The sequence below is a fragment of the Chinchilla lanigera genome, unplaced genomic scaffold, assembly GCF_000276665.1.
Source record: "Chinchilla lanigera isolate Chin_1 unplaced genomic scaffold, ChiLan1.0 scaffold00062, whole genome shotgun sequence".
Lineage (NCBI taxonomy): Eukaryota > Metazoa > Chordata > Mammalia > Rodentia > Chinchillidae > Chinchilla > Chinchilla lanigera.
The window spans coordinates 1,738,839-1,762,030 of NW_004955463.1; the positions used below are offsets into that span (position 1 = coordinate 1,738,839).

Here is a 23,192-nt window from a genome sequence, read left to right on the forward strand (position 1 = left end):
TTTGAGTGGTTTTAAAATGTTCGTTGAGTTATTGAGGCCGTCTCTTCCCCTCACTATAGAAAACCCTAACTCCAAAAGTGTACCCTAAAAACATAAACTCACGTCATTCCATTACATTGTTGTTACACCTCTACACAAATATTTTACTGATTTCCAAACTGACATACCTATCTGCAAACAGTCAAAGTCTGTTGTATGATGGACAAAATTGTTTAGAGTCATCCACAAAAAAGTTACTTCATTGGAAAAAAATATTATCAGCAATTATTTGTGTCTAACTTTTAAAGTGAACAAAACAGTAAGTCACAAAGATAGTATCTATGTATTTTAAAAGTTGTATAATTTTATTCAAAGAGTTTAGAAGAATAAAAGGCCTTTTACCACTCAACCTGAAATCACAGAAATCCTGCAGCTTTAAATGGTGCCAAGAAATCCAACTGTTTTGAAAAATCACAATGGGTATATGCAGAACCTTTCATGAATGTGAAAACTGTGTAATATTAACCTTCAGCTTTTGAGCTTTTCATAAAACGTAAGTAATTAAACTGATATAATTTCTTTGAGGCAGAAGAAACATTAGGGTATGTGAATCATCCTACAATACAGATGATCAGCATTAAAAGGCAGAAAACTGCTTATACCCCACTGTGATTTACTGCGATAATAAGGTTGGGTTATTAGATTTTTTTTTTTAGACAGTGTTTTATCTTCCATGTTTGTAACTGCAGATCCTCAGAATGTTTTCCTTTGTGTTTGAAATGAATATTACCATTCATCACACTAATACCGTATGTTTCAAAATGATAGTTGACTACAAAGAGCCTGAGGATGCCACAAAGATCATTTTAATTTATTTTGATATTCCAACTAAATATTGTTCTTTGAAATCTATGAATTGTACATCTATCTATTCTCCCTGAAATTCTACACTGACATAGTCAGAATTTTACTCAGCCATTCTACTTTAAACATATCACAAAGCAGGTAACATGCACGCTTTCTGTCCATCATAGTCCATGTTTAGGGGAGACAAAAAGAGAAAACAGAACCAATCAATGACATGTATTCTTTTCATAATCAGCTTCCATAAATAATAGTCAACAAGCTCTTTTTACCTCTTAGGAGCATGAAGCAGCAAAACTGACTCTGAGTACCCCTCTACTTTTTTTTTTTTAAAGTCAGAGATCAGAAAGGTCTAACATGTTTACACATTTTAGTATTTACCTATCTTCTTTGTCAGGAAATTGTAAGTTTTCTGCCTCTGTCCTATACTGTAAAGCACTATAACTTACTGTGCCCAGTATTTTCTTCATTCTTATCTTACTGATGAGTCATGTACAACAAAATAAATACAACAATGAAAAAGAAAAAAAACACCAGCCATACAATACAGTCTAATCAGAGGTAAGGGCTCTTTACGCTAATTGACACACTTAACTGTACCTAGTCTTGTCCTTTACTAAGTAGTAGCATGGGCACAGAGATTCTGTATCACATTGTTTTTCTCATTCTAAATATAGATTTATAAATGTATTACTGAAGTGATACAGTACATTACTCTTTTACTTTACAAACTATCCTTTTGTTGTGCAATCCAAGGCTTTCATAAGAGTTTCTATAAATCTGATGATAATAATTTGCCAAAACTTCTAAAATATATATTCTAACACCCAAAGAAAAATGAGATTGGTTATTTTAAGCAGGTACATATTTGAGAATCTGAATAAAGAGGTTGGAATTTTGGATAGCCTCTGTTATGGCTTACATCTGGATGTCCCCTGAAAGGCTCATGCAGTCATGAGTGTGGGCTTCTACACTTTATGACTGATTCATGGTCCAGTGCTGGGATTATGGGTGTGAGTGCTATATCCGCTGGGTGGCAGACAGCCTGCACACAATATAACAGAGGGAAAGAGGCTTACTCTCCCCAGCTGCTGCTCCTTCCTTTTGTTCTTGTTGCTTTGCTGTTTTCTACCACCATGAACTGTTTCCCTCTGCCATGTGCCACTCTGCCTTAGAGCCAGACAAGTATGGACTGAAACCTCCACAAACTGTGAGCTAAAGAAACCTTTCCTTCCTTAATTCCGGGCATCAGGTATGTTGCCTCAGCAATAAGAGAAAAGTAACCAAGACAGCCTCTTAAAACTCTCTAAAAAAATTTTCAGTAACAGTTTAAGAGAGAAAGGAAAGGAGCAAATCCAGTTTTTCCTTTTATAAAAGAAGAATGAAGTTTGGTGGTGGTGATAAGGACAATAATGATGGTAGAATGAGGCAGAAAATGGAAACAAACACTTTGTGTCTTGACCTTCTTGCTTACCTGACTTAGTTTCCATAAACTATGGACAAGTAAGTAAAAGATACCATGAGTTTAAGGGTGGAGTTTAAGTGTCTATACTAACGGAAAAAAAAGCAAGGGGAGATAAGAGAAAATTACATAAAAAGCTCAGGGAAGAATTATTCAATCAGTGTCAAGCTTTAAAGTATACTGTTTGAAAAACATGTTTGTTCTTCCCAGTCTGTTCTTGACTTATAAAAGGCCGCCACTGGGGAGCAGGCATACCTGCCAAGATTTGCTTCTCAAGTATGTGTTTGTGAATATTACAAAATATTTTCTATTATGCCAAGTTAATTAGTTTTCTAGGATTCAAACTAAAGTTTTTCAGGATTCAAACAATACGCGTGATATAACAGAGGATTATAAGAAAATTTATCTTTTGACGTATTTACCATTCATACATTATACAAATGTTCTTCTATACATTTATTTGCCATCACGATGGCTCACTACATCCACTAGCTTAAATATCCAACATATAAGATATCTGCTCAGGTTTGGAGAAGCCAGAGCTTGCAATCAGGTATATGGGATCAGATCCCAGTTCAGTTACTTTGTAGCAGTGTGAGCTTTAGCAAACTGACTTTAGCCAAATCTTTGTATCTTTATTTATAATACGAGGGAGATGCAAACTACTTTGCACAGTTAGTGTAAGGAGTAAATATAAAACATACTCCCCAAAAGAAAAGAGATCCAATACTACAGAAGTAATGCCAAGTATTACAGTAATTATGAGGTTACTCTTAAAGAATAAGAATTCAAAGAACACTATGTAAGTTTCTTTTAAGAGTAAAACAGTCATACGATTTAGTGTGATATCAATGTTCGATGAATATCAAAAGAATTTTAATTTTCCAACAATATCTTGAAAGAAATATCATATTTTTAACCACAAAACCTAAGTAGATTTAATGAAACAACTTGCAATTTAAAAGTGTATGGACAAAATCCAAAACACATTTAATGACTAAGGTGATTAAGATCACCCAGTGTCTAAATACTCTAAAAGACTGTAATTAATTAATCTATTTTCAGAAATTCTTTAATAAATCTTATCTTTATTATTCTTAAAAATTTAAACTTTAACTTAACTTTTTTCTATCTACTACAAAGCCCATGTTTCTGTTTGAATACATAAGCTTCAGCTATTATTACAAAAGATGAAAGTGATGTAACATCACTGCCTAGGCTGCTTTTCAGTTTTTACCTTCTCCAACTTCAGTCACAAAGACCCCTAACTTTTTGATGAAAATAGAATAGGAAGGCTACAGGGTTACTGTAAGAAGACAAACAAAACTGACAATTAGCTGTAAAAACGTATTGTACCATTCAAAATGTATGATATAACACTTTTAATTTCAACATTCTATTTATAAATATTTCATAATTTTATTTCATTTCCTTCTGAGTATCTCACAGTTTTTGTATTATGAAAGAGATTTAATTTTCAATTATGTATCTACACTGTTCAGTGCTCTAAAAATCCCAAAGAGTTTTGGATCTTGACCATGAATTGAGAAAAACTGTTGGACTTTAGTACTAATTATATTATTATTTTCCATGACTGTTTTGAATTTCTCAAGTGGCTAATTAGAGGCAATAATGACAAGGCCCTTCTTTTACAATTATTATTCCCAGTATTTTTTTCTACTCTTGTACCTTGACTAGTTCTATTAATAAAATGAAGAACAGGGGAAAACTGCACGCCTAATTCTAAATTTTCACTAAGATATTTGCTAGCGTTTTCAATAGAAATACTTTTATCTAAAGGAGAATGTTCACTGGAAGTTACAGTGTGTTAAATTATGACTAGTGAGTTGTAACTTAATTTCTACAAAGTCTAACCATATCCATTATTCTAATTACATTTCTTCTTTAAACAATTAATGTCATGCCTTACAATTAACTTATACTTCCCCTAATATTGAGCCATTCCTCTAACCTGGCTTTTGCTATTTTATACACAGCTCAGTTTGATTGGGAGTAATTTTTTTTAGAATTTCTGCTTCTATGTAAGCAAAATTTACCATGTAACACACACCTCTGCTTTGATCATCCCTTCTCTGAACTTTCCTAACTGATCTTATGTTCCTTCCTGAGAGCTGTAACTATTCTGTTCTCAATAGAAGAATGACCTTTGTAATTTCTATAAACTGTGTAATAAGAACTTTTGGTTACATAATTATCTGTAAATTATCTGTAGAGAAATACTGTTCTCATTCACAAATTGTTCTTACACTGTAAATGTGCAGACACCACTAGCTCCTCTGTTCATACTTTTTCTATTGCTTGTGTCTGAATAAGGCCCAATTTCCCGAACCAGCTATTAATAAGGGCTACTCTGCATGGGAGGTAGAGTTCAAAGCTCAGCAGCTCAAGTTTTGTTGGCTTCCTTAAAAGAGAACACTACAGTGTATCCATACCCCCTTTTCTCTCTCAAAACCTAAGTTCACACAGGACTCTACCACTAAATCTTTGCTGCTTGACTTCTTTATGAAAACACAATCATCACCATCCTAAGCAGTTTTATCGGGATACATCTATCTTGTATTTTCCTAATTCTTCTACCTTTGGGTTCTTCACCATTATCTGATCTATCATTTGTCACCTTCCTAGATAACTTTCCATTGCAAAGGTCGGATGACAACTATTCCTTCTCTGAAAAGTAACCTCCATCTTCATGGAATATGCACTTCCTGCCAAATTTCAAGACCTCCCACTAACACTAAGGTCTCTTGAGCACTCTGTGCTCCCCTCATGAAAAGGGACCTTTACAAAGGGGACCATCTTGAGTTAGCTTTGCTGGTTTCCTTTACTGCCGGTAAAATTTCTATAGAGAATGTCAAGTTCTCTGTCTTCCAGGCATTTGGAAGTGTACTTATAGAGACGCATTGTTGTTTGTTATGATGTGTTTAATTTCCAAGAGGAAAATGGGTAATGTTAAAAACAAAGTAGAACCATGTTCCAAAGAAAACTTTTTTTCACATGGGGTTTCTCTATGTTGTTCAGGCTCGCCTCCTGCCCTGGCCTCCTCAGTAGCTTGGATAAGAGGCATCTGTCAATGAAAATGTTTCGTATGAAGGATATAAAAGTCTCCTAAATGCTGACTACATTTATTTAATGGTTACTGTTTTATTATTATTTATATTTCCTACTAAAATAATTTCAGTTATGTATATTTTCCTAAATACCTGTCCTTTTGCTGTATATAATAAATTAACACATATTATTCTTTGATTCTAAAAGAACTGTATCTAGGTTTATGTGTTGTTTTATTTTCATCTTATTTCTGTGACTTCTATCATTTTTATCTCAATCAGTTCCTATCAAGTATGTCTGGTTCATTAATGCCTTCACAGAGCCAGCTTTTACAAAACACCTTTTAGTTCCATAAATTATTCTAACTTGATTAGTTGCTTAATTAATATCACTTCTTAGTTTATTCTTATTTCATAGCTTCTTGCTGAAATAACTTTAAAATATTCTTGTGTTCTTAACAAATCATATAGGACTCCAAAAATTACCTAAAAGACTAGTATATGTACACACATCTGTTTAATCCAGTTTTGGTATGCTGTAACTTCTATTCTTATTTAGAAGTTGTTAATTTCCAAACACGACTTTGTTTTTAAATACTATTTTTTATTAACTATATTAGTAACAAAAATATAATACAGAATGCACATTATAGTGATTTTTGAGATTTATGGACCTTTTTCATGATGAATTTCATGATCATAATCTATACAGGTCCCTTGTGTGCTTGAAAGAATATACCATTTTTGTTTGCTGGGTATACAGTGTAAATCATATGCTTATTTATATTAACACATGCATACCAATAACACAGTACATTGATTACCTCCTTAGCTTTTGTTTTGTCTTGTCAGCTACCACTCCTTAATGGAGGCAATTAAAATCATTCAAGGTGGCTACCACTTCTTTCATTTCTTGTGTGAAATGCTTTCCATCTTCACTTACTGTCTTACAAGCATTTTTCTTAGATATATGGTTTTAAATTAACCATAGTAATAGCCTAGGTGTACTATTTTGCTGTTGCATATTTTCTTTCAGTTTTGTTAAAAGTATAGTTGATGAATAAAAATATATTTAAGTTTACAATATGATATTTTGCCATGTTTATATTGTGAAATGATCAACATGATCAAGATATAAGTCATTCCTCTAACACAGCTGCATTATTATTTACATATATAAGATCACTTAAGATCTATTTCTGTAGCATATTTCAAGTACACAGTATATTAATTCATAGGCCACACTATGCATTAAATCTCAAGAATTTAATCAACTTGCATTACGGGCACTCTAACATCTCATTTCCACCATTCTTTAGGCTCTACCTATTATCATTCTATTCTTTCCTTCTATGAGGTCCACTTTTTTATACTCCACATATAAGTAATATCATGCACTACTTCCATTCTGTGCCTGGCTTATACCATGAAGCATAACGTCCTCCAGGTTAGTCAATGGTTTTGCAAAAGGCAGGATTCCTTTCTCTTATCAGGACAAATACTCCACTGCATGTGTGCATGTCCATCTACACTCCACAATCTTTTTACCCATTTGTCCATTAGCAGATACTTGATTCCATTATTGGCTATTGTGAATAATGCTGCAGTGAATATGGGACTGCAAATGTCTCTGGCATAGACTTCATTTCCCCTGGTTATTTACCCAGCTGTGGGACTGCTGGATCAGATGGTGCTTCTATTTTTTTTGTTTAAATTTTGGAAGGAAGACTTCCACAACTACTTCAAAAAGTGGCAAGCAGGATGGGATGTATCAGGGGGAGTATTCTGAGGAGGATTAACAGTAGTATGTATTTCAGTGAATAAACTTTAAATTAAATATTCACTATATTTTCCAATCATACCACGTACATTTAGGTGCTCCAGTGTTGGGTGTACACACAAGTGCACATGTGCTGTACGCTCCTGATAACTGACTCCTTGGTTATTATGGAATGACCCTCTTCATCTGATTTGGACTTGAAATCTATTTTGTCTGATGTAAATACAGCCATTCCTTGTGCTCTTTTGGTTACCATTTACCTGCAATATTTTGTCCATCTCTTCACTTTCAGCCTGTGTATCCTGAAAGTCAAAGCAGTGGATTCTCCTCTTAATCTTTACATTGTAACTATTTATGTCTCTGTCAACTTTGTCTTAAATTCTATTTGCCTTGTGAGTACACTAGATTCCTCTTGTTTAATATTTGAAGTCTGGCTCCAAGGTAGGATCCTATTTGTTCATCTTTCAAACCTGAGCATTTAAAGGTCTGAGGTGGCAGACTGGGGTGGGCTGGCCTTCCCACACCAGACTAAGCACAGAGCCAAAGCATTACAGCTTTGTGGAAGGACTTGTAGCTAAGGATTCAAACTCGCCCACCCTAAGGCAATCATGCTTACACGTACATCTGCATGTCTATTCCATTCAGGAGCCTTAGGCGAGGTACTTACCATTTTCCCCCAGGGAGACCTTATCAAGGTACCTTGGCTGAGGCATTTTCTTCAATCTAACCTAAGAATGCTACTCCTAGACCTTCCCTAACCACCTGCAACAGGACTATCAAAGGCCTTTTGAGGGACTCTATAGTAAGATGAGCTCCTACCTGCACTGAGTATCACCTAACCTTCACCCAGTGTCATGCTGGGGAAAAAACGAAACACTGGGGCGGTGACATTTTAATCTCTTCCTCACACTGACTCCATAAGTGAATAAACACTGTTAGCTTCAATTGTGCTAATTATCTTCATTGATCACCTTGCCTCCTGCAAGCTCAACAAACTGGCACAGTGAGAGGTTAAGCAGTTGGGCAGAATGTGTTCTGGAACAGTAAATATTCTGAACGTCTCTCAGAACATTCTTGGAAGTAATTTAGGATTTTCCAAGAGCCTGAGGGTCTCGAAGGCATTTGATGAACTGGTCACGGGAAAAGGACGCCACAGGGCACTCCACCAGCAATGCCAACGGGTCTCAGAGACTATTTGCAAGTTGTTTATAGTAACTTTTAGGTTATAAAAAGAACCACTGGCCCTTTTTTTTTTTTTTTTTTTAGCCCAGTAAAACCTGCCTGATAGATCAAAAAACAATCCAGGAAAGAAACTAAAACTGCCAAGAAGCAATTTCCTAACCACTACTTACCATCCTCTGACAAAGAAACCAAAAACAGGTGAAGTGCTTAGGAAAAGAGGTGCGTCCACTAACTACTTAACTCTGACCCAAAGAGAAATCAAATGAATAGACACTCAAAATGTAAGTAATTTAAAGAGTGAAATAAGAGGCATAGTAGAAATCAGGAAGGCAGTCTGTGGAGATGAAAGGGATATTAAGATGTGATATGTATATATATCAATTCCTCAAGATAAATATAATATTATGTAATGCAAACATACACTAAGAAAGAAAAAGTACTAACTCTGAGTGGGTCCTTGATTCTAATAAATGCCTACAAATTAAATGGTGGGAAAACAGTGCCCTTCAAGGACTATTCTCTTCAAAGGAGAGATTTTAGAACCTGATTAGTTTTCTTTCAAGATAAAGAAGGTGACTTTGTCAAAGGCAGTGGGTCATGCCATGTACGATGAGTTACTACAGACTTCTCCTCAGAGTGTCCTGAGAGCAAGATTGCATAGCACAAGCAGCAGCGGCAGCAGCCATGACAGCCACCTCCGTGTTACCTGGAAGGTAGACAGGCCCAGGCTGCTCTCAGTCTTGATGAGGCTCATGGTGGTGACTCCTTGGATATAACACAGTACTGCCTGTCTCAACCAACAAGCAGAAAAGCTGGTATGCATGTGACAACTAGACCCCTCTACAAACTCTGCCATGGTGCATGACAGCACTGGACAAGAGGAAGGCATCTCAGCTGCTTTGGCACTCCCCAAAAAGCCAGTAGACCCTCCTGTGTGTCCACCCCAGCTCCCACTCCAGAATTCTCAGCAGGAAATAACTGCCGGTTGCTCCTCCTGTCTGCATCCTTGAAAACCCATGGCCAGATACCAGGCAAGCTACTTGCACTCCCTCCACTGCTCTATCACTTCAAGACTTCCTGGGGGTTCTAGTGAAAAGGGAACAGAGATAAAGGAGAGATTTCAAAACAAAACAAACACCTAAGGACTCATCTGCTCTTTATCTTTAAGCTTTTCAAATTTCCCTTCCCTGCTTCTTGGCTCAAAACTAGAGTATCTCCTAGATACTTTTCTGTCTGCATGGCTGTTCACTTCTAAGTTTTATCCTGGACTGAATTCAAACAACCAAAATATTAAAAAAAAAATCCTAACTGTATGCTAATTACATCCATTCTGAATGCTGGTGTGCTTACCTAGTCTGTCTATTGACATTTGATTTTGAGATGCATCAAATACCCAAGTCTCAGATTCTCTCCGGTTTTTATGTTTGTATATCCTGGGAAGCTAGCATGTCTTTACTCCATTTTAATCAATAAGCGGGCAGTCCATTTTTAAAAACAAGTTTTTGAGTTTCTTGTTACTGAATATTATTAAGACTTTATATGCTGTAAATGTGTCCCTTATCGATGGTCTCTAAGTATTTTCTCTCGGTCTATGGATTATAGATGGTGTTTTCATTATCTAAATGGTATCTTTCAAAGAGCAGAAATTTTGAGCCTTCATGAAGTCTAACTTATCTTTTGTTTTCTTTTATGTTCATTCTTTTGGTCACAAAGCTTTTCTGTGCTCTTCCAGAAGAACCTCCCAGGTACTATATCCCTCTCCCAACAGAAGATATATGGAACTACAATCCATTGTGAGTATTTTTTATATCCAATGTGAGAAAAGTGGCTTATTATTTACATATGGGTATTTTTCAGCATCATTTTTTAAAGACTGTATTTTTCTCATAGGACTACTTTCTATGTTTGTTAAAAACTGAATTGACCACGTATGTATACATGTTTTTTCTGGACCCTATATTCTATCCCAATGATCTAGGTGTCTATTTTTAGCTCAATTCTACACTATTTCAATTATTGTAACTTCACGGTAAGTCTTTTATTCATAGAATGTAAGTCCTCCAATTTTGTTCTTTTACTTTCAAAAGTTATTTGACTATTCCAGGTCATCTATGACTTTCTATATTAACTTCAGGTTTTTATTCTAAAAGACCTGTCAGGATTTTAATTGCCAGATCTTCAAATCCATCAGAATCCGAAGGAAATGTGAAATACCACATTAAGCCTTGTGATAATGAACATAGCAAATCTCTCCATTCATTTAGGTCTTTTGAGTATGTACTTCTCTACTCATTTGTTTTCAGTGCCTTTCCCTTTAGAGTATTTCTCCTGTGAAGCACCCACTATGCTACTGCATTTTATCCAGCCCAACAATATCAGCCTTTTGATTGGGGGATTAAGTCTACCTTTAGTTCACATAAATACATGGAAGTGACTTATTTAGGTCTGGCATGTTTTAAAAATTTGTACTCCTTTCTAAATCTGTTGTTCTTCCTCTGTTCTCTTTCATATTTTTGTATTGATTATATATATATATATATATATTTTAGTATTCCACTTTAATCTTTCTATCGATTATCTAGGTTTATCTCTTTGCTTGTTTCAGCTGTTCTCTGAGATTACAGTATCTCAAGTTAAGTTTGATACTGAATAACTAAGTAAAACACAGGAACACTGACACAGCACAGATCAACTTATCTTTTTATATGTTTCAGTTGTCACACACAAAAACACACATGTAAATCTATCAGACTATTAATGCAATATTACAATTTTCTGCTTAATAGTCACGTCTTACAAAATAATGAAGTTAAAATAGTATTAATACAATATACACCACAAAAACAATTTTCTAGTAATATTTTGTCTATTTGCATAATGTAAATTTTGCGCCACTGCTTATAACACCTACTTTTACACTAATATTTTAATTACTAGAGCTATTAAAAAGCAGAAATATCACATGCTGAATATGTGTTAGTCACAGAATGTTTACATTTCATTTTTACTAGCTAATTAAAGAAATGCAGCATGATCATAATCAAATGAAGAAAGTCACTTTTGCTGAAAATGAAATACAAGGATGTGCAGCTGGATTCTTCTAGCTGGATTCTGGATTCTTCTGAACCACTCATTCCTCTACCAAACTCACCCCTTTCCATCCACTGCTCCCTGCTAGCAGAGATCACTGATCACATAAACTTGGTCATGTCATTTGTCACAGAATATTTTAGTGGCTTCCCACTGGCTATAGGATAAAAATCCATACTCCAGCAGTGCAGAGTTGTCTTGTCCCCTCTCCAGGGTCATCTCTTACACGTCCTTGCTTCGCTAACAATACTGCAGCCACAGCAAACTAATTCTCTGACTATCTAAAGCTTCACGTATGGTGATTATTTGGCCTTAACAACTTTAGAATTTCATTTACTCTTCAAAATCCAGCTGCTGTCCTACTCAAGTGTCTTTACTTTGTTACTATGGCTCTCTCAGCTTTGCTCACCTCCCTCACAGTGTATACCAAATAGTTATTTCCATAATGAATTCATTATAGACAGGGTCTATGTCTTATCTTTATGTCCCCAGTACCTAACAGAAATCAGGCATATACAGGAGGCAAAAGGAATAGCTTTTGAATAACAAATAGAGAATAAGTACATTTACAAATCGCTTCTGTTTGTAAATTACTCCAAGCTACTAATTCTTATTAATTCCAACCATGTTTCTAAATATATTCAAACATGTATTTACTTAGCACTTGTAATGAGCCAAGTACTGAGGGACATTAAAGTAATAGGAAAATTGCATAAATTTACAGTGAATTTATACTGAGTTATCCCAGTCATAAAAAGTCAAATCTTCTCATTAAGACTGAATTTCATTACAGTAAAAGTCATATTTTGTTAATTTTTAAATCTCATACTACTATGCAACAAAATAGAGAAAAAAGGAAAACATGACAACATACCAGAGACACCATGGCCCAACCAGTCTTGTTGTAGATGAACTCCAAGTTGTTCCTTCTTAAGTACAGCAAACCACCCACAAGTGACACTAACAAGGCCAAAGCAATGGTGCCAGAGTAGTTGGGTGGTCTGAAAACTCGAATCTGCAAAAACGCAATGAAAATTTTTGAAAGGGAAGGAGAAATGCTAAACTTTTCCCTTGACCATATTCTAGTCCTTCCAATCTTCAACATGAAGAATTCAGAAATATGTCACCCTACCTTTACATCTGGTATTAAAACTTTTTATGAGGTAAAAATATGTGATTTAAAAATATAACGGGTTGGTGAAAGGGCTTTCTCTGCATTTTGGATGAGTACACTCAACTATATGCAAACCATATACATGTAACTCAACCAGAGATGCTATGCTTTACCCCGGATCATCTAGTAAATGGTAGCAATGAGATGGGGGCGAATTTGTAAAATTTTAATTTGAGATATTTGGACCGGGGATATAGCTCAGCAGCACAAGTGCCTGCCTGAGTTTGATGCCCGGTATCAAAAAAAAAAGAAACCTATTGTCAACTTGAGATTTTAGAAACAGCTTTACTAAAATATAACCCACATGCCATACTATTCACCCAAAGTGTACATAATTCAATGGATTTTAGTATGCTCACAAATATTACAGCTATCACCAGAATTTTCACCTCTAGTCTTCCACATGTTACCCCCCAAACTGTCACCCTAGGTAAGAACTAACCTATTTTCTGTCTCCAGAGACAGAAAATATAATATAGGCTTCCATATAATGTATAGTTTGTTATAACTGGTTTCCTTCATTTAGTATAATGTTTTCAAGGTTTATCCCTGTAGGAACACACATCAATACTGTACTTCATTCATGCTTATGACTAGATAACATTCCCTAGTATGGCTTTACCACATTGTATTTCTCCATTCATTATTTGATAGACATATGAGCTGTTTCCATCTTATGGCTATTACACATAATGCTACTGTAAACATTCATATGCAAGTTTTTGTTGTAGACATATGTTTTCATTTTTCTTCCCTGGAAACCAAGGAGTGGAATGATGATGGATCATGCGGAAACCTCCATCTTTTACAGTTCGAAAAACTGCCAGGCTGTTACCACAGTGGCTTTACCATATGACATCTCCTCAGCTGGATATGAGGCTTCCAACTTCTCGATTTCCTCACCAGTGCTTATTACCTGACATTGTTTGTAGCTATCTTACTCCAAGTGAAGTGGTACCTTCTTGCACTTTAATTTGTTTTTCCCTGGTGATGGACAATGTTAAGATGTTTAGTCACTATTTCTATATGTTCCTCACAGAAATGTTTATTCTGATCCTTTGCCCATTTTAAATCAGATTTTGTCTTTTTACTATTAAATTTAAAAAACACATATAAGCAGGTATGAATCTCATCAGAAAAATGACCTGCTAAGGCTTTCCCCATGTGGGCTATCTATTCACTTTGTTGATGTTCTCCTTTAAGCCATAAAACCTCTTTTTTAGAAATAAATACAACTAGTATGATTTTGTAACTTGAACAGTACATATAGCTCTGGGTTCTGAAAACATTTCCTACTGAAAGGAACCAGGATCCTAGGAAGAGATGACTGATTGCTGGGTAGACCAGCTGTACAGGCAGATGCAGTAAGAGCCTAGAACGAATTTTTATGTCAGAAAATTTGAAAGTATTTGAAAAATAAAGATGGAGGTACAGATATCAGCACGAAGAAGCTCCCATTAATCAAATGCAGAATAATTTTAGTACCAAATTAAGAACAGCAATAGATTACAAACCATAAGGGTATGAATAATGCATTATGTATTGTTCTGTGACACGATCAGTCAGGAATTACAGAAATTTAGGAAAAAACAGCAATTCACAGATCCTGAAGACAAAAGACATTATACAGCATGCAGGACTACATAAGGAAGAAACCAGAGCAGCTAAGTGACAGAAAACAGGAGCCAGACGAAGGTTAGGCCACTGCCCTTGTTAGAGTTTTCTTGGGAAAGACAGGGCCAGGTGAGTGAACAGTTTAAGATTGACTGGTTTGGATAATTTGGGTGCAATAGGGCCTGTAGAAGTGTTTTCTAATTGTCTGGCCTGGCCCTGAGATGAGTAAAGTAGAAGGGCACTGTTCCCTGGGATGGACAGGCCTGAGAAAGGAGGTAAGCCTCCGGACTGATTAATCTGTCTATCAAAGACAGACTCTTGCCTGCGTTCTCTGTTATCCATAAAAACTGGCTGCACCAGGAAGGGCAGTCTCTTCCTCACCAGAAAATTATTTTTAAATATCAAAACATAATTAATATGTGAATATTTTAAAAATACTTATAATCTAAAATGCAATTCATAATCCTATACCAATGATAAATAGGTGACTGAAAGACACAAACAGATAAAAGGAGTGGAACTCTTAATAACAGCAGAATACTGAAAGCCAACAAGAAATATGGAGAGACAGCTAGAATTGGAATCATCAGTTTGCAACCACAGTAGTGCAAAGTGAATCAGGCAAGAATCATTACTGGCTGCAATATCCAAGAGTAAATGTTGGGTAAGAAACAGTATTCGAATGATCTTGAGGAATCTTAACAGCCAATTAATTTAAAGGAGGTAAAAGGAAAGACAAATAATTAGACATAAATGAAGGAATGAGAAACACTCTGATCCCACATTCAAAATTATTTTTACCAAGGAAAGACAAACGGCTTGTGCTTATACATGTGATTAAAGTAAACAGGACCTGTTTATTATTACAGTTGAGAATACATAAGCAGGATCCAAGCATAAGTAAACATCAGGCAAATCAAATAAGTCATTTTACATTTACAAGGTAGGATAGAGTTATAGTCTTCCAAGTGTCAGCATCTTTAAAGGACATAAGCTATAGAAATATCCCAGGTTAAAAGAGACTTTAAAGGGGGCTGGGGATTTAGCTCAGCGGCAAAAGCGCCTGCCTGGCAAGCGCAAGGTCGTGAGTTCGGTTCCCGGTACCGGACAAAAACCAAAAAAAAAAAGAAAGTAAAAGAGACTTTAAAGATACATTTCAATGAAATAACTGACTCTAGACTTCATCTTGAAAGACGGGAAAATGTGCTAAAGGGATGTTAGCTCAGCTGACAAAACGCTAGTAAGGATAGTAACAGCATAAATACAAAATATTATACAAGTATAAACATATGAGATTCACATATAGTTCTGTGAATTACTATTCACAGAAACTATTTTTTCAGAAAAAAACACGTGCATATAGATGGAAAAAGTCACAGGGATGCAACGGAGACTAAGAATCACAAAGCTCATGCAATGAAATACTAACAATGGGTAAACTTGAGGAAGGATATATGTTGGGACTACTTCTATTATTTTTTCATTTTTAATATTTTTTAAAGTTGAAATTATTTCCAAATAACTTTTTTAGTTCAAAAATCAATTGGCAAGATACATAAATGTGATAGGTAGACAGGTTGAAATCATTTCTACTTAAAATTTAGTATTTCTTATAGAATTACTAGTACTCTCAATACTATACATAATGCACCAACTAATGACATTGCATAATAAATGATAAATGACTAACATACTGCATAATAAATGATTTGCTGAAATATTTACAAAATGAAAGGAATTATGAAATTAGTTTTAATCACTAAAATCTACAACACAGGGGCCGGGGATTTAGCTCAGTGGCAAAGTGCCTGCCTGGCAAGCGCAAGGTCGTGAGTTCGGTTCCCGGTACCAGAGAAAAACCAAAAAAATTAAAAAATAAAAAAATAAATAATAAAATCTACAACACAGGTGATGACATCATATAGATGAGTGATGACACAACCACCCTTACTCAGAATAAATGTGTTTGCCTCTTTTGATAAAAGTTAATGTTTCTGTACTGCCTCTAGCATAAGTGGACTTTTAAATAACTGGCTGTTTAGTTTAGAAAATACTGGAAATAGTACAAGGAAAAATTGCCATAAGCCTTTCACATGGATATTACCATCAACACTTGGGCTCATTTCCTTTCATAATAAATGGTGTATTTCAACTTATATTCAAAGTCATGCTCTAAAGCAAAACTTCAGATAATATAGTATAATAATAGTGCTATGCTATATTATTATAAAAGGTGTTCTAATACTAATTTTCTAAACCATACTTTCTCATGCTGAACATCTATCTGTGTGAAACATTCCTGCAAATCATTTTTTGGTTATGCCACTGTAGAATTATTAAACCTCTTACTTTAGACATTAGCTTTTTTTCCATTAGAATGAATGCTGTTTAAAAATACCTATAGCTAAGAATTTTAATCATCCTTGATTACACTCTTAAGTTCTACTACACACAGAATTTGAGAAGTACCAGAGAAGTAGAATTGAGAAGTACCAGAGAAGTAGAATTGAGAAGTACCAGAGAAGTAGAATTGAGAAGTACCAGAGAAGTAGAGTTGTTGCTATGACTAGACCTGACCAGGCAGTTCAGGAGCTTTTGGGAATGGATTATGGGAAAAGTTTGGAAAGGTTTGGAGATGCCAGTTGAAAAACTAGCCCTGGAATGCCATAAGCTGTTCTTTATGAGAGGTTCTGGGTCAGAGCTCAAAAGATCAGAAACCTAATAAAAACCAGGCTCAGGAGCTTTCTGCTGGGAAGAAGGACTGCATTGGCTGATGGACTCCAGAAGATATGTGCTGTGCACTGGCAGAAAGTTTGCATTTTGCTCATGTCCAGAGACTTTGCCTGAGACTGAAATTAAGGGCAGTAGATTAATTAAATTAACCTGACAGAAGAAATTTCAAGGCAGTCTCATATTCAGGCAGTGGCATGGCCACTATTGGGGGCCACTATTCAACCAGATTTATGTTGGGAATCAAGAGCAAAGAGCCCAGCAGAATAATTTAGAACATTTTGAGTCTGGCCAGAAAGAAGGCAGAGCTGTGGACTGCAAAGACAGACCAGAGATCTTCAATGCTGAGAAGGAACAGGAGAACACAAGATGGCCTGAGGGTATCACAGGAAACAGTAAGACACCATCTATTGCAAACTCAAAACTGCAAAAGCAAAAGACTTTGAGAAGAAATATCCAGAGCTGCATGTTCCAAAAACGTAGAAGCCTGCAGAATTTGTTCATCTGAATTGGATTCAAGAGCTCAGTGATCCAGGCAAATGATCCCTACAGCCAAGACGGAAGGAAGCCTGGAGATAGCTGTACCTGGCAGCAGACCTTGGTATCACCCACAGGATGCTGGTTTTAGGTGCATGCAGAATGGAAGAGCTGTGGAGTCAGGACGCTTCTACCTAGATTTCAGAAGGCCTGGGAGGCCAGGCAGTGTGCCCCTGAAAGGTCCGTGTGTGAAACTATGACTGTGAAGTCAAAGGTACACTGGAGACCCCAGAAGTTTGAACAAGCCAGGAACTTGGATCATCTGAGAAAAACTGCAATGAGGGAGCAGAGCTGGCCAAACAGAGAAGGAATGAGACCTATAGCCACTGGAAGTGCTGCAGGTAGGAAACTACCCAAAACCCTTTAGAGTTCACATCCTGCCACAGATTGCCTCAGATGCTGCACAGGGAGCTACAGGACTTAATGTTTGCCCTGCTGGATTTTGGACTTGCTTTGGCCCTAGTCATTTGTATTCCCATTTGTAACTTGTGGAATAGAAATGTCTATTTTGTGCCACTGAATGCAGGGAAGGTCTAACCTTTTTATTTGCAGGTGCTCACAGCTAGGAATTTGCCTTAAATCTCAAAAAGACTTGGGACTTGGACTTTTCAGCAATGCTGAAACCATTACGATTTGGCAACTCTTAGAGATGGATTAAATGCCTTTTGAATAAATGGATGTGCGTAAGTCTTTGGTGGGGCAGGGGCAGAATCTTATGGTTCATGTCTAGATATGCCTCCTAAGCCTCATGCGGTCATAGGGCTTTGTCAGAGGTCGCTGAATCTAGAGGATGTGAAGCTAGGATTAAGGGTGTGTGATTACTAAACAAGTCTCCTGATTGGTTTAGCAACATCCTAATTCCAGCAGACTAGATACAATATAAGGGACAAAAAGAAGCTTGTATCTCCCCCTCTTATTGCTTTTGCTATCTTCCACCACTATGAAAAGATGCCCTTCGGCCAAGCCATCCTGCCTTGGAGCCAGCCAATTATACACTAGAACCTGTACAAATCGTAAGCTAAATAAATCTTTCTTCCTTTAACTTTGGTGGTGAGTACTTTGTCTCGGTGAGAAAAATGAAACAATTACACTATTAAATTCTGTTCCTAGAAGTGAAATTATTAGATCACATAAAAGAGAGACGTGTGATGAGTAATTTTCCATATGGCTCTCCATCCTTTCTTTTTTGTTTTGCTTTTGTTTTCATTTTGTGGTACTGCAGTCTGAATTCAAGGGCTCGAATATGCCAGGCAATCCTACTGCTTCAGCATCCCAAATAGACGAGATTGCAGACATGTACCACCACACCTGCCCTATAAGTCCTTTTTCTACATATGATGCAAAATAGGTAAAACTTTTACACCTGCTTTTTAATTAGAATTTCTGATTATTAATATCAGTGAACCATTTTAATGTATCTCTATGCAGTGGAATTACTCTATGCCTAACTCATGTCCTTTTAGTGGTCTTTAAAATATCAACAAACCATTATTCTAAAGACCATCTGAATTCACCTGATCTGTCAACATTTCACTTATCAATTACAGCTATCAGTTTTCTCTATTCAAGGAAAATAGCCATGGAGAATTTTTTTTTTTAAATCTTGTAGACTTATGATAATGCTCCAACATATCAAATTAATCAGCCTAGTATAAAATCTATGGGGGGACCCAGAGCTGCAGCAACTGGCAAGTGGAGAGTCTAAGACAAGCTCCCACTCCCTCCATTGAGGGGACTCAGGAACAGGAGACAGTCAGGAATGCCAGTGACATAGTAGGATCCCGGCTAGAGTACAAAGGATGGACAGGCCAGACTAGTGGCACAGGAAAGTCTGAAGCAACAGTAATAATACAAACCATCAGTTGTTAAGTTACGTGAATCAGCCTTGTGCTTGGGGACAAAGACACGTAGAACACAAGTGGGCGGGCAGGGCTACCCCTTTTTCTTTTTTTTTACTTTCCCTTCGTTTTTTCCTTTTCTTTTTTAAAGGGCTGGGGAGAACTCCGGCCACAGAAAACTAATCCCATCCCCCAAATCCAGAGATAAAAATCAGACTCAAACCCAGCATACATCCACTACTGGCTAGAGTATACATTCTGGGATCAGACTTGGACCTACCACAGAACTATAGACACTAGGGGAATCTCACTATTTTTATACTCTGATAGACTTTCCTCTTGGTAGTCAGCTGGGTTAGTTTTCTCTTTCTCTTTGTTGTTTCATTTTTATTGTTGTTTTTGGGTTTTGTTTCCCTTTTCTTTTCTCTTTTTCTCTCTGTTCTGTTTTGCCCTGTTTTTTCTATCACTATGTTTGTTGATTTTTTTCTGTGTGGTTATTTTTGTTTCTTTTTTGTTTTCCTTCCTTCTTTTCTTTCATTTTTCTTTTCTACCATCTTTTCTCTCTCATTCACAATTTAAATCTCTGAACTTTTTCTCTGTATTATTCTATTCATCGTCTTCCTCTTTCAACTACCGTGCTTGATTTTGAGTCTTTCATGTGAATCAACATTGACTCTTCTCTTTTTGGTTCACTTCAATACACCTAGGCTTTCCCTTTCAATTCCTCCCTCTTTTATCCTACAATTACCCAAAACTCGGATGATCACCAGATGTCTACCATACTTACTCCTACTATAGTTAACCTCATCTACCTCTCCATCCTACCCCTACCCCTCTTAAACTCCTACATAATAGGGTAAAATCACTCTACTAAGTGTAAAATCACTGCATAGAAGTTCCTGGTGTAAGTTGGATTATATTATATAATTGTACAATTTGCTCCTATGGCTAAAGAAATCAGGCTAGCAACCACTGTGAATTCCTATCATTTTGTCTTGAGGTCATGTATTATTTTTCTTGTTTTTGTGTGGTTTGGATTTTGTCTTCATTGTTGTTCTGTCAATTTTTTAATTTTTAGAATTTAAAAAAAATCACCTCTTTAAAAAAAAAAAAAAAAGAAATCAGGCTAGCAGATACCACAGTGTGTCAGTAGCCAACCTGTACTTAAGTCTATGGTTACTGCTAACTGTACTACTTTAACCAGGATGCCATACCTGTTGTAATCAGTTTTTCTCCCCTGTATGACAACATCAATAATCATCATATAATGTATGACGACATTATAACTATCACCATCATCCAGCAGCTGGAGATAGCACAAAAGCCATTAAAAACCTCTTTACAGAAATAATGCCAGAAAATTTCTGAAACATGAATAAAGAATTTGACATACAAATAAATGACACATTCAGAACTCTAAATAGCAACAAACAAAATAAATCCACACCAAGGCATATAATAATCAAGATTCCAGAAATTGAACATAAGAACAAAATATTAAAAGGACGTTGGGACTGGGGATTTAGCTCAGCGGCAAAAGCGCCTGCCTGGCAAGCTCAAGGTCGTGAGTTCGGTTCCCGGTACGGGAGAAAAACCAAAAAAAAAAAAAAAAAAGTTAAAAGGACGCTGAGAAAAGAAACAAATCATGTATAAAGGAAAGTCCATCAGAAACACAGCAGATTTCTCAACACAAATCCTCAAATCAAGGAGAGCCTGGAATGAGATATTTCAAGCCCTAAAAGCAAACAATCAACCCAGATTAATGTATCCTGCAAAACTATATTTCAAAATGAACAGAGAAATAAGATACTTCCATGAAAAAGAAAAACTGAAAGAAACTCATGACCACCAAACCAGCTCTACAGAATGCTCCAAAGGATATCCTGGAAAGAGATAACAAAGATCAAAAATACTCAAACACCAATAGAAAGGAGCCGTCAAGCAGGGCAAGTAATTAAACAGAGGAGAAAGACAAGGAACCAACAACAGGAAAATAACATGAAAAAAGTAAGTCAATACATAGCAATTATAACCATGAATATAAATGGTGTCAACTCCCCAATCAAAAGAGGCAGATGGCAGAATGGATCAAGAAACAAGATCTAACGATATGCTGCATTTAAGAAACACACTTAACACAAAAAGAAATTCATAGACTAAAAGTTAAAGGATGGAAAACAATCCTCCATGTCACAGAAACCCAGAAAAAAGCAGGGGTTGCTATTCTAGTTGCAGACAATGTAAACTTCAAGCCAAAACTGATCAAAAGACACAAGGAAGATAACTCAAAGAAGAAGAGGTAACAATCTTAAATACATATTTATGCACCAGTGTACTCAACTACATAAAACAAATATTAACAGACATGAAAAACCAAATAAGCACTAACACAACTGTAGCAGGGGACCTTAATACCCCACTCTCACAAACAGACAGATCAACTAGATGAAAAAAATCAACAAAGAAATATCAGAATTAAACATACTGTGAACAAATGGACTTGGTAGATGTCTCCAGAGTGTTCCATGCCAAAACATGAGAATATACATCCTCCTCAAGTGCACATGTGATATTCTCCAAAACTGACCACATGTTAGCTTACAAATATGTATAAGTAAATGTAGAGAAACTGAAATCATACCATGCATACTATCTGAACACAGTACAATGAAACTGGAAATCACTGACAAAAGAAATTATAAAGACTACATAAATGCATGGAAATTAAACTACACTCTTCTGAACAAGCAATGGGTCACAGAGGAAATTAAGGACAAAATTAAATAGTATGTACACTTAAATGACAATGCCAATAAAATATACTGAAACTTATGGGACACAATGAAAGCTGTCCTAAGGGAGAAATTTATAGCAATAAACACATCAGGAAAACAGAATGACCTCAAATAACCAACTTAATGTTGAACCTCAAACATTTACAAAAAGAACAAATCAAACCCAAAGCTCATGTGAGGGAGGAAATTATAGAGAGCAGAAATTAATGCAATGGAGACTAGGAAAACAATACTAAGAATCAACGAATGGAAAAGTTGGTTCTTTGAAAGAATAACACTGATAGGCCATTAGCCAACCTCATCAAAAAGAGGAAAGAAAAAAAACAAATTCAAGCAACTAGGAATGAAAAGAAAAAAATCACAACAGACTCTACAGAAATTCAGAAGATCATTAACACCTACTAAGAGAACCTATATTCTAATAAGATGGAAAACACAGAAGAAATGGACAGATTCCTAGACACAACTGAATTGCCAAAACTAAATCAAGAAGATACAAAAATTCTAAATAACCTGTTATCGGCCAATGAACTTGAAAATGTAATTAAAAATGTATCAACGAAGAAAAGCTCTGGCCCTGACAGATTAACTGTTGAACTCTACAGGAAACTTAGAAAAGAACTAATGCCACTAATGCTGAAATTTTTTAAGGAAACCGAAAGGGAAGTGATACTTTCAAAGTCATTTCTAGAGTTAAGTATTACCCTGATTCCAAAATCACAGATGAACCAAACAATAAAGAAAACTACAGGCCAATGGAACCAGATAAACAGATGAAAAAATACTTAATAAGACACTGGCAAACAGAATGTAGCAAATCATCAAGAAGATTATATACCATGAACAAGTAAGATTCATCCCAGAGATGCAGAAATTGCTCAACATATGTAAAGCAAGAAATGTACTATACCCTTATTAACAGAACCAAAGACAAAAATCCCACGATCATCTCAATAGATCCAAGAAAAAGCATTTGCCAAATACAAAACCCATTCATGATAAAAACCCTACAGAAAATTGAAATAGAAGGTCTTAATCTTCTGAAAGCCATCTATGACAAACCAACAGCCAACATCATA

General features: G+C 35.9%; 1 protein-coding gene across 1 annotated transcript in view; it reads right to left on the reverse strand.

Moving 5' to 3' along the window:
- Positions 1-23,192, reverse strand: part of Tusc3 (tumor suppressor candidate 3) — a 214,412-nt gene that overhangs the window by 105,063 nt on the left and 86,157 nt on the right. The window contains exon 5 of the mRNA XM_005398343.2: positions 12,300-12,440. Coding sequence (XP_005398400.1) covers positions 12,300-12,440 — 141 coding nt within the window. The remainder of the gene's footprint in view (positions 1-12,299; positions 12,441-23,192) is intronic.